The sequence below is a fragment of the Carlito syrichta genome, unplaced genomic scaffold, assembly GCF_000164805.1.
Source record: "Carlito syrichta isolate Samal-C Ts95f unplaced genomic scaffold, Tarsius_syrichta-2.0.1 Scaffold313745, whole genome shotgun sequence".
In the NCBI taxonomy this organism is placed as follows: domain Eukaryota; kingdom Metazoa; phylum Chordata; class Mammalia; order Primates; family Tarsiidae; genus Carlito; species Carlito syrichta.
In genome coordinates this window covers 543,878-556,694 of record NW_007257841.1, presented here as the reverse complement: position 1 = coordinate 556,694, position 12,817 = coordinate 543,878, and the positions used below count along the sequence as shown (strand labels likewise).

Genomic DNA, 12,817 nt, shown 5'->3' with positions numbered 1-12,817 from the left:
ACCCATGGGTCCAGGCAATCCTGTTGCCTCAGCCTCCCGAAGTGGTGGGATTATGGGCTTGAGCCCCCGCACCCGACTGGTTAAATTAGTTTTTATCTTCCAGATATATGGATGAATGTTAAAAGCAAGCTAGTCAAATGACTACTGAAAGTAGGAAGTCTTAATTTGATTTTGATATTTGCCATTTGTTTTTGTAAACTGTTTTTATCAGAGTAGAAGAGATGAAAATGATTGAAAATACTCAGTATCAATAAGAAGAAAAGGAACTGAACATATCTTACCTTCATTGTAATGGAAGGATGTTGGGAGCCGGCCATGGAGGCCCACTTGAGTGTTAGGGATCAGGGAGGGCCGTGGACCTCTAGACCACTAGGATGTGTTTGGGAGCTGTTGACCCCATTCCCTTCTTCCTTTTTCTATTTGGCACACTTAGCCAAAAGGAACTCTGCTGACCTAAGCTGAAGGTTCTGTGACTGTGACAGGCATGGCTAACTCTAGAAACTCATTGTTCCTGTTTTCCATGAACTGCGGTTTCGGCTTGGGTATTAGATATAATTTAAACTCAGGTCATTTGGGAGCCTTCTATATGGTACAAGCTTCTTTATAAGATTTAAAAGTATATTTGTAGGATTAGTATATATATATGGAGAGTTGTTTTCAGCTTTAGATGGTATAGATGATTATCTAGAGTTACCAGAAATGGCCCAGCACGAACTTTGGACTGGGCCACATTCCTAAGGGCCCAGCATGTATTTTGGACTGGGCTGCATTCTTTTAAACCATTTTAGCTACAGTTAGTGTAGGGTTTTTCTATTTATTATAGAAATTGAATTTATTTTACTCATAGAATGTATTGTAGAATAGGTCATGCTAACATCAGGGAATTATGTTAGTTCAAGCATGATCAAACATGATATTTTGAGGTTTAATGAGAATACAGCTAACTTTAGAAATTTCATTGTTCCCATTTTCTACTATTGTGGTTTTGGCCTTAGTACAATTTACAGTTTATATTTGGGTTTTATTTTTAGAAGCTTTATTGCTGATGATCAGCTTTATATATTAGGATTAGGAATTAGAAACTTTTATAGAAATTAAGATAGATATATAAGATTTTAGAATAGCCATTTTGTTAAGAGATTGTAATCAATTGTTCCTAGAAATGGCCCAGCGTGATCTTTGGACTGGGCCACATTCTTTAGGAACTGGTTTGCGCTATAATTAAGAGTATCTATAGTGTAGGTAGAATTAGCACAGAATAGAAAGGTATTAGGATTTAAGTTAGTCATTAGGTGTTGTGTATGCATAAACTTTAGAAGTTATTGATTATTAGAATATTATGATGTTAGAATTGTTGTATTGCTTTTGAGGAACATTAACCAAGCATAAGGAACAGTGAGATAATTTTGGGATTGCCCTTCCTCATGCTTGGAAAAACACCTGGTGGGTGGGGGACGCCCTTCATCCACCTGGCTTTGTGTTCACGTAAAAGTCTTGTGATTTAATTGGGATTGTCCTTCCTCATGGTTGAGGAAACACCTGGTGGGTGGGGGACCCCCTCATCCACCTGGCTTTGTGTTCATGTGAACAGAAAGTCTTGTAATTTAACCCGTGAAAATTTAGGATAAAAGGCTTACGGTTTGTCCCATTAAATGATTTCTGCACTAGACAGAGTCCAGTCTCTTTCTTTCTCCCCCTTTTTTTCTTTCTCTTTATATCTATCCCTCCATCTTTCTTTCTTTTAATATCTATCCCTCCAGATTAATTGCCGATGCCATATTTCCTACCAGGGACCCCCAATATCTGCAGGGGCTGGCCCCCCTCGCAGGAGACAGATTGATTAAATTTTTTTAGAGGCAATTTTGTAGTGTGTGTCCAAATTTGAAATACATATGTCCTTGGACCTAGCAATTCCACTTTTAAGTAATAAGGAAATAGATAAACAGGTGAGAAAAGGTTTGTACAAGACTTTCAGCATTATTTATAATAGCAAAAAAAAAAAGGGAAGCAAATATTTTTAATAGAAGATTAAATTGTAGCATTTCACACAAGGGAATACTATGACACTATGAAAAGGACATTTCATATTCTATTTATATTGTCATTGAAAAATATTCATTGTATGCTACCACCTGAAACAAGATTACAGAACAATGTGATATGTATAAATGATTCTGTTTTTGTTTTTATAGTATGTATTTATGCATGTGTGCTTTGAAGTCTGGTTATATACTAAGTTGTTATTTGCAGGCCCAAAGTGGTTATTTTGGGGGAGAGGGAGAGAATAACAGAGGCATCTCATATTCTAGTTAGGCACATTTCTATATAGTTTAAAATTATATATTGACTTTTATTGCTTTCATAGTCAAAGAAAATAGTAAAGATATTTACGTTTGAAAAACAAAAGAATATACACATTTGGAGCAGGCAGTTTGACACTGACCTTTGTGTCATGCTCTTTCATGGAGTGCCCTTTTGGTGTTTACTGAAGCGTATCATGAGCAATCTCCAGTCTGTTTCATGTAGTTTGGCACATTTTCCCTGTGCAGTGAGAAGATTACTCACGTCTGGCATCGTGGTTCAGGTGTTTCCACTGCATGATAATGAAGCCCTGAAGAAGCTTGAGGACACCTGGTACACTCGGCTTACTCTCAAGTATCAGCCCATAGGTACGTGTTTATACCTGTTCTCTTGCAGAAGAGGAAGACCTCTAGTGAAAAGTTATGATCCATCAGTGGCGTCATCTCTCTTGGGCAAATATTTAGTGCTCGCTAGGCAGGGCTCATCAGCTGCATGTGGGAATACATTTTTGGGGGAGAAATCAGATGGGTTAGATGACCTATTCATTCTTTTTTTTTCAGTTTCTAATGCTATTCTAGATTGGCTGAATCATAGAATTTCACTAAATTTCACCAGCAACACAGGCAATTCAGAGTTGCCTTTATGAATATGTATCAGAGTTGGAGTAGAATGAGTTTTATAAGAATTTAGTTTGTGAATATTTTGTGTTTGAAAATTTCTATTTTTGTAACCTTAATTATTTAGAGTGGGTCAAGCTGGGCTATACTTAGGGCAGACTAGCAGGCCCAAAGTCTTTTGAGGTAGTTTATAATTATCTTGGTATGTATTAGTGGATCTATCCATTTTTCTCTGAATACAGTTATAAGAATAATTATTAATTTATTTGGCATGTGTTGAACATAATGTAAGGTTATGTCGATATGAATGTTTAGCTGGTAGATTTCACCTTAAACATTACTATCATTTTTTTTTTTTTTTGAGTTGGAATCTCACTCTGTCGCCCAGATTGGAGTGCAGTGGCACGCTTCCGGCCACCGCAGCCTCGACCTGCTGGGCTCCGGTGATCCTTCTGCCTCAGCCTTCCAAGTAGCTGGAACTACAGGCGTGCGCTACCCCACCCGGCTAATTTTTTTGATTTATTGTAGAGATGAGGTCTCACCAAGTTGCCCAGGTGGGTCTCGAACCTGCGGGCTCAGGCAGTTCATTCACCCCGTCCTCCCAAAGCACGGGATTATAGACTGAGCCACCAAACCCGGCCTTTTTTTTCTTCTTTTAGAGATAAGGTCTTACTCTGTCACCTAGGCTAGAGTGCAGTGGCGCAATCATAGCTCACTGCAACCTTGACATCCTGACCTCAAGCAGTCCTCCTGCTTCAGCCTCCCAAATAACTGAGACTACAGGTGTGCGCCACCATGTCCAGCCAATTATTTTATAACTGGAGAGAAGGAATCTTGTTGTGTTGCCTAGGCTGATCTTGAATTCGTGGCCTCTTTCCTCACTCTCCCAAAATTCTGAGATTATAGGCATAAGCCACTGTGCCTTGCCTCACTTTTTTCTTTAAAGGGCATTTAAAATTTTTTTTTGATGAAGGGGAATTATTATAAAATAATTTTCTTTCTAATTTCCATTTCTGAAAACAATTATTAAATGTAACAATACACAAAAATTGTTTTTTTAAGATCAAATTCTGAAATTGCACTTTGAATTTTTTCTTGTAGTATCTGAAAGGAGAAGTTTTGGTTTTGATAATTCTAGGCCATATAATAGTCATTTCATGTTACACTTAGAGCAGTTTTTCACTTTGTTTTGATATTTAAGTGACAGCAAATTTGAATCTTGCTTCTAGGACTTATAAGGTGACAGCATCTATTAGCTACTTATTAGAAAGTAAAGAGATAAATTGAGTTGATGCTGAAGGCTGGGCATGGGGCAGTAGTGGGTTGGAGGCCTCTGAGGAGTCCTGAGACTGGTGGTAGAATCTGGGACAGAGTCAGATTTTGAGCTTCCCCAAGATCAAAAGGGGAAGGTCTGCTGTGGAGCCCAGTACCATGAGCATCTTTTTTTTTTTTCTTTTTTGAGTTGATTGTATATTCCATATTCTTTAACCTGATTCAGATTTGAGGTGACTTCATTGTACCCATTGCTTTCATTTACTCCTGAGTTAACTAGAAGGATTAAGGATAGGAGAAAATAGCTTATCCTAGTTCATTTACCCACCTTCATAGACTGTCTGTTCACATTATCCTAAAAAATATGTATAGTTTAAATGCATGTAATTAAGAAATAATAATGCCAGCTGCTATACTCCCTGGTCCCAGGGCAGTATGATCCAGGTATTCCCCATGTTGATGAAACTGGCAAAGGATGCAGTTGTGTCCTCTCTTGGGTTAGTTTGCTTGTGTAGAGTTCATAGAATATTCGCAGTAAGGTTGCTTGGACCACCTTCTGCCCAGTGCTTATATGAAGTTGTGGATAGATGTGTTTAATGGCCGTTGTAGAAGTAAATGTGTAGAATCCTATTTTGTACTTTTGAATAATTTTTCTTTAGTGTATTGAAACATCTACCATGACACATTGATACAAATTTATATCATTGGGTAGGGAGAACAGGACACTATGGACAGGGAGTCTTCTTTGAAAAGAACACTTATAACACTAAATGGGAGTAAAGTGGGAAGTATAAATTAAACCTCCAAATTAAAATGATTCAATGTCCACAGCCTAACTTAAATTAAGACCTTGGAGTTTTTGGGGAAGCCTCAAGATGTGGTTTTCTTTGGAAAGAAGGTATCTATCAGGTGAGGAAGTAGAGGTAAAACAGAGCCAGAGCACCTGGTAGGGCAACCCCAACAGCTAAGGCTTGGGCCCTAAGCTGGGGGAAATGTTGGGCTCACCATAGAGGTAAGTGGGGCCTTTGTGCTGCATAGAGGACAGACTTAACACCATACACTGATTGGGAGATGAGGGTTAAATGATCCCTACTTAAATAAAAAATGACTAAGCTTACTTGAAATGATGTTTAAAAAGTCTTTGTCTGTAGTGAAATTCTTTCTTTCCTTCCTGTAGACAGCATTCGTAGCTACTTTGGAGAAACAATCGCTCTTTACTTTGGATTTTTGGAATATTTCACTTTTGCCTTAATCCCCATGGCTGTCATCGGTTTACCTTACTACATGTTTGTGTGGGAAGACTATGACAAGTATGTGATCTTTGCCTCATTCAACCTGATCTGGTCCACGGTGATCCTGGAAGTGTGGAAGCGTGGCTGTGCCAACATGACCTACAGGTGGGGGACGCTGCTCATGAAGAGACAGTTTGAGGAACCCCGGCCTGGATTTCATGGCATCCTGGGTATCAATTCTGTCACCGGCAGGGAGGAGCCTCTCTACCCCAGCTACAAGAGGCAGTTGCGAATTTACCTGGTCTCCCTGCCATTTGTGTGCCTCTGTCTCTATTTCTCTCTGTATGTCATGATGATTTACTTCGACATGGAGGCCTGGGCCTTAGGTCTACATGAGAACAGCGGATCTGAGTGGACCAATATCCTGTTGTATGTGCCCAGCATCATCTATGCCATTGTGATTGAGATCATGAACCGCCTCTATCGATATGCTGCCGAGTTTTTAACTTCATGGGGTAGGAGTTGATGCTTTGTATTCATGTCTTATTTGCCTGTAAGAAATATTGCTCAGATCATAGGCTTCTTATAGTTGCTACCTGGCAGAGAAGATAGATGTTGCTCATTATAGAGACAGAAGGAAAAATTCATTGGTTTGTGAACACTGATGATCTCCACATCATGGTGATCACATCTCTCATTTATTGAGTGTTAGTTACTAAGTTCTAGGTGCCCTTCTAAGCACTTTATCTACAGTATCTCATCCTCACCTCCCCAGAGCACTATGAGTTAGAAGTTATTTCACCATTTTATGGATAAAGATACTAATACTTAGCAAGGTCAGACAGCAAATAGTAGAACCAGGCTAATTCAGACCTGTGTGTCTAAAACCTGTGCTTCTAATACTATAACATTATGTTTTATGCTGAGGATAAAATAGATGGAAATTATCTTTATGATATCAACTGAATGAACTATGACTGGTTTCCTAAAACCGCTTGTCTAATTGTCGTGTGCCACTGAGGACTGCCATTGAGCTCAACGGAGTCAGGTGTTCATGGATGTATCTGTGGTAAAAGAGGAATTTGGTTATAAACTTGGTTATAGGTCGAAAATGATATTGATAGGCTATCATTCTTTATGTATTCATTCATAAAAATAAACAAATATGCTATATTATTCCCTAGGAAGAAGTCTAGACCTTAACTTCATGAGCCATAAAGATATTTTATTAGTCATTTTTATTAGTTATATCACAGCAACAGCTACCTCTGATTGGGTGCTTCCCTTATGCTGATAGTATGTTGAAGTTTCATTTTATTTCTGCTCCTGAGAGGAGAATGGTCACTCCTGTTTTGTAGGCAAGGAAGCTGAGTATCAGGAGTTAAATAACTTACCCACGGACAGGCAGTGGCTTAGTAGCTGAGTTGGTGTTCAAATCCAGGTCTAACACTGCCTCTCTGTGTAAGATGGTACTTCTCTTCAGAATCTTTATTTTTGTCATTGTTTTCCTGCTGTCTTGGGATCTATAGTGTCACCTTTTCTAGATGATGGTGGAAATTTGAGTTTCCCTTCAAGTTAATTCTTGTAAGTCACATGCACAGAAAACTTTATTGCCCTATTCGTCAAAGTTTACTCTCAGTTTTTGCTATTACTACTCATACTGAGTCTTTTTTTGGGTGGCTGTCTATAGGATCATTGCCAACATGTTCTATGTTTCTTTATAGCAGTAATATTTTAAAAATTACTTCAGACAGTGCTATTGTAGTACCATGGAGAATGTGTCCTTGCTTGATTTCTTGGTGGTAAGGAGTAACCGTGATTGACAGTCTAGCAAATTTATGGATGGAGGCTCTGGTGTTGGACATCTCTGCCCTCAGCACAAGTCCCACTTTACCTCATGATAGTTCTTCCATGTTATTTTTTTATTGAGAAAAAATGACCTCTCTTTTTTAATATTTTAGAGAATCACAGATTGGAATCTGCCTATCAGAATCATCTAATTCTGAAAGTTTTAGTGGTAAGTATAATGTTTATGTACAACTCCATTTTGATTATGAAACTGATATGTACTACTAATATTTAGTGTTTAGAAATATAAACATGAAGAGTTGCTTCTGACTTAAGGTATCAGTGCATATATTTTGTACAAGTATGCAAGGACTGATTAATAATAAATGCTTTAAAATCTATGTCCAGTAATTTTAATACAAATATGCACGTGGTGTAAGACTTTGAAATATAAGAATTAATATTTTAGCCCATTTCCAGTTATTTAAAAACTAACCACTTTATAGGTATGTGTCTATTCTTTTCCTTTTGAAAAACATTCAAAGAAATCATTTGGAATGTTTTGCTATTCAGCAATCCTTCCAGGTACATGCAATCTGTTTAGTGATGGAACACTAACATTTTTAATTTTGCTAGAGAAATTTTCAGTCTAAAAGAGTCCCAACATGTTGTGATGGGTAGGAGGAGAGAGATGGAGAGAAAGCATTGTGTAACCTGTTTGCTGTTTTTGTAAAAGCTCACACATTATGCCTCTTTCCACATAATGTGTTCTAAATTATTCTAAATAATACTAGCTCAGAAGCATCTTGTTTATAGGCAGTTATCTCAGCCATTTGTGACAAAACTGAGAATCAAGAAGGGTGCTTGAAGAGTCCTCTGGGCTTTCAACTGGAATTTATTTAACACAGTCTGTGTATTTTACTCCCAAGAAAGGAATCTAGGCCCTCACTTATAGTCTTTGTTCCAGCTGTAGAAGTCATTCTAAGAAGTTTATCTGTCTGGATTTTCAGGACTTAAAAGATTAGAAACCCCCATTATGAGGGTGTTTAGATTTCTGAAAGTAGGTAAACTTATAGAAGGACAGGTAAGGAAAAAGAAACTTGTCATAAACAAATAAGAATTCAACAATTTGGGCATTAGAAAAGGGACAAGTAGTCATATTCTAGGGGGAACCCCCCTGAAACTTGAATTATTATTTTGGAAGGCAGGCCCCTTGTAATACAGGCTTCCCTGCTAGGTGAATGCTGTAGGAACCCCTCGGCATCAGTATACCAGCTAGTGTTGGAGGGACTGCATTTGGCTTCAATGAATTTTTTTGGAGTTTCTTTCAATACGCTTGCCCATTTCATGATGAGTGATTTACATGAACAACCTGCCCATACCATGCTGAGTGTTTAGCAGTTTTTGACCAAAAACAACATCTAGCCCCAAGTGCCTTTTTTTCTGTATCTCCGAATGAAAAAGTCCTCAAAGGGAAACATTTTTGTCAATATAGAAAAAGTGAAACAAAAAGATGGCATAAGCACTAAAAGTTATCAAATTCAAAACTGTTTTGAGCAGTGGAAAAAGTGTCTTGATAGGTGTATTGCATCAAACGAAGAGTACTTAGAAGAGGACTGAAGTTTAAACATTTAAGAATAGATACACAATTTTTAAATAAATAAATTCCATTTCTTTTGGGTTCCCCTTCATACATCTAAAAATGTCCGAAGGCCTCACACTGTGACATGATTGATATTTTAAATGTTGGTACTGAATCAGCAAGGTAGTTATACTCTGTGTTCTCTGCGTTAGAAAGAAGGGGGACAGGTAATGTATTAAAATATTCATTGAGAAATAAGAACTTTTGTTCTCCGAAGTAAAAACTCTCCATTTGTCTTAAAGAATTCACTTGTTTGTGAGGCTTTGTTAATCCTTAACAGTGCCAGGTACATGCCAGGTAATTGCCTTGGAAAAGATCCTTCTTTAGAGTCTGTTCTTCCTCCATGTTGCTTCTTAGATCTTTCCCTTTCTTTTTTTATGTTATGGGGTTAGTGTTTCTCAGCTTTCCCATGCTTTTGTTTTTCAACTTCGAATCTAATTTAGCATCCCTTGTCCTGTGGCCATATTGATCTTACTGCTCACTCTCTAGAATGACTCCCATCTCCTCACTAGTTAATGCTCACTCTTGTAAAAATAGCAGCCTTTGTCTCACAAAGTGGTGCTACCAAACAGGAAGGAGGAGTCAGCACAGGGTCTGGGAGGTAGAAAGGAAGCCCACTAGTGCAGGAGGTTTCTGCAGGTTTTGAGCAGGGAAACTATTGAAGGAATGGCACTTTTGGTGGCAGGATCCCTGCCACCCTCCCTTAGACTGCCACAGTGTGTCTGGCAAAAGAGGAGAAGCTCATGCCTGTAGTGACAAAGATGCTTTCCAGGCTGGGCTGGTTGTTGTGGCCACCCAGTTACCTTGCTGTCTCTGTGACAGAAAGGAGTCTCAGATCCACGGGCACAACAGGCTTCTTATGTGGGGGCATTTGAGACAGGGTTCCCCTTGCCAGTATTACCCAACTGCCCCACTTATCCTGGTGTGGGAGGAGAGTTACACAGGCACAAAAAGGCTACCAGGACTGGGCTGCTTATGCTGTGGTGTTTCTTGCGAGTGCTGCTTGGCCATCCTGGGATCTCTCCATAGAGCAGGGGAGTGTCAGGTCCAGCAGGGAAGGAGAACACTTCTCTGGGAAGCTTACTGTTGGTGGAGGGGGGTCTGGTATTGATGGGACTCATATTCAAATGGGGGAGGAATGGGCCTTCCTGGGTTGCTGGGTTGGGGTTAGGAAATGCTGGGCCCTGGTCTCTTCCTGTTGTATGGGGGAACTTGAGATGTGTTGGGGCTGTGTTGTTCCTTCAGTGCTGGGATCCAAACCAGTCTTCCTTTCCTTTCAGTGCCCTTCAGAGTCTTCCTTTAGTTGTGTCTTGCGTTATTGCCAGTATTTATTTATTTAGTAAAGAAATATATGGAGAAACGGTCTATGTTATCTCATCTAAACTAGAAGCCCCTCATTACATTTTTAAATGCTACATTTACAGTTGTAATACAGTACAATCAAGCAGTACTTAACATTATCTTTTTTCTTGGCAGTTTAACTTTCTCAATTGCTTTGCCTCACTCTTCTACATTGCCTTTGTCCTGAAGGATATGAAGCTTTTGCGCCAGGTGAGTGTGAATAACAGAAAATTGTCGATTTTTTAGGCCTTTGGTGTAGTTTTCTGTATTAAAATAATATAATTGTTTTTGATTTATTATTTTTACAAATAAAGTCTTTTAAATTTTGTATATTTTACTCAATAAATAAATTCTAAATAAAAAAATGATTAGCAATTGATTGCACTGTGTATCATACTCAACTGAAAATAAATTAGTTGAACCTAACTGGCTTGCAAAAATTAATCATATAGGACAGTAAAATCAATTATACAGTTCACCTCAAAGCTTGTCAGAGCAACTCCAGCAATAAAAATGTAGTATTCATTAATTGAACTTTTTTGTGTATCTTGGGTGATTGGAGTGATGGTATAACACATAACCTTAAAAAATTCTTGAAAATTTAATTTTTAAATTAATAAGTTATTAAACTTTAGAGACCAGCGGGCCCTAGTCAGTGCTTTATCTTTTCTGAAATGTATAGTTGGACGTTTATTTTGGTTCATTGCCATTTCTAGATCACATAATACCAGTGCATAATAGAGTACAAATTATTGATTTCTAAATTCTGTTTTTTGTACTTGAGCCAGTTATCAGTAAAGGGCTATTCTTTCCCAGTTTTAATATTCTGAGTTTGTTAGTGAATGAGTCTCAAAGCCTAGACTTTTTAATATTTATAAGCATACTTAGGATAATTTTTCAGGAAATTAAAATATTTTTATAATCAGAGAGTATTTAAAGATTTAGTGGTTGTGGTTCTAGCAGCCTGCGTATAAGTAAAGTTAGATGTTGTGCTTTAAACTCTACTTTTTATTTTTATTTTATTTTTTTTTTGAGTTGGAGTCTCACTCTGTCGCCCAGACTGGAGTGCAGTGGCACGCTTCCAGCCACCGCAGCCTCGACCTGCTGGGCTCTGGCGATCCTTCCGCCTCAGCCTTTCAAGTAGTTGGAACTTCAGGTGCGTGCTACCACGCCTAGCTAATTTTTGATTTATTGTAGAGATGAGGTCTCACCAAGTTGCCCAGGCGGGTCTCAAACCTGTGGGCTCAGGCAATCCACTCATCTTGGCCTCCCAAAGTGCTGGGATTGCAGACTGTGCCACTGAGCCTGGCCTAAACTCTACTTTTTAAAGCTTATTTTTGAAAATTGAGAAAGTTCAAAATAATAAACTGGAAATTGATAAGCTGGATTTGCACACCTCTTTTGTCCCATGCATTAGTGTATCAGTAGGATGTGATTTGTCATTTCTTATGCTTTAGAGAGTCTCTTTCATTTAGCAGAGGATAGGGGAATGGAAGAGGACTCATTAAAAAAATAGAATTATAGGGCACGGTAGCTCAAGCCTGTAATCCCAGCACTTTGGGAGGCCGAGGTGAGGGGATTGCCTGAGCCCACGGGTTCCAGAATAGCCTGGGCAACTTGGTGAGACCTCATCTCTACAATCAAAAATCAAAAAATTAGCTGGGTGTGGTGGCGCACCCCTGTAGTTCTGGCTACTTGGAAGGCTAAGGCAGAAGAATCACCTGAGCCCAGCAGGTTGATGCTGGGGTGGCCATGAGCGTGCCATTGCATTCCAGCCTGGGCGACAGAGTGAGACTCCAGCTCAAAAAAAAAAGTAAAATAAAAGAATTATACTAGCAAAGGTGGTGTGTGATGGAAACACTCATCCATCTAGGGAAAGTGAAAATTAACACAACATCTGTGGAAATCAGCTTTTTTGTATCTTTGTCAAGAACCTTAACTTATCCCAAGTAAGGCTTTTTTGTTTGTTTGTTCAAGTTGGGGTTTCACTCTGTTGCCCAGTCTGGAGTGCAGTGGCACAATCACAGCTCACCACAGCCTTGAACTTCTGGGCTCAGGCAATCCCTCTGCTTCAGCCTCCTGAGTAGTTGAGTCCACAGGTACATGCCATCATGCCCGGCTAATGTTTTAAATTTTTTTGTGAAGACGGGGTCTGGTTATGTTGCCTAGTCTGATCTCAAATTCCTGGACTCAAGCAGTTCTCCTGCCTCAGCCTCCCAGAGTTCTGGGATTACTTCATGCCTGACCTAAAAAAGAATTTTAGGGCGGCCAACAGACACATGAAAAAGTGCTCAACCTCACTCATCATCAGAGAAATGCAAATCAAAACCACATTGAGATACCACCTAACCCCAGTAAGAATGGCCATTATTAATAAAACAGACAACAGCTGCTGGTGAGGATGCGGAGAAAAAGGAATGCTTCTACACTACTGGTGGGAATGCAGACTAGCGCAACCTCTTGGAAGACAGTGTGGTGATTTCTGAAAGAACTAGTATTGACCTTCCATATGACCCAGCAATTCCTCTATTAATAATATACCCGGAGGAACTCAAATCATTCTACAAAAAAGATACCTGCACACGTATGTTTGTTGCAGCTCTATTCACAACAGCAAAAACATG

At 39.0% G+C, this 12,817-nt stretch overlaps 1 protein-coding gene across 1 annotated transcript in view; it reads left to right on the top strand.

Annotated features, from left to right (window-relative positions):
• ANO10 (anoctamin 10) overlaps positions 1-12,817 on the top strand; it is a 222,129-nt gene that overhangs the window by 34,314 nt on the left and 174,998 nt on the right. The window contains exons 5-8 of the mRNA XM_021718822.1: positions 2,550-2,669; positions 5,368-5,937; positions 7,384-7,439; positions 10,329-10,403. Of these exons, the coding sequence (XP_021574497.1) occupies positions 2,550-2,669; positions 5,368-5,937; positions 7,384-7,439; positions 10,329-10,403 (821 nt within the window). The remainder of the gene's footprint in view (positions 1-2,549; positions 2,670-5,367; positions 5,938-7,383; positions 7,440-10,328; positions 10,404-12,817) is intronic.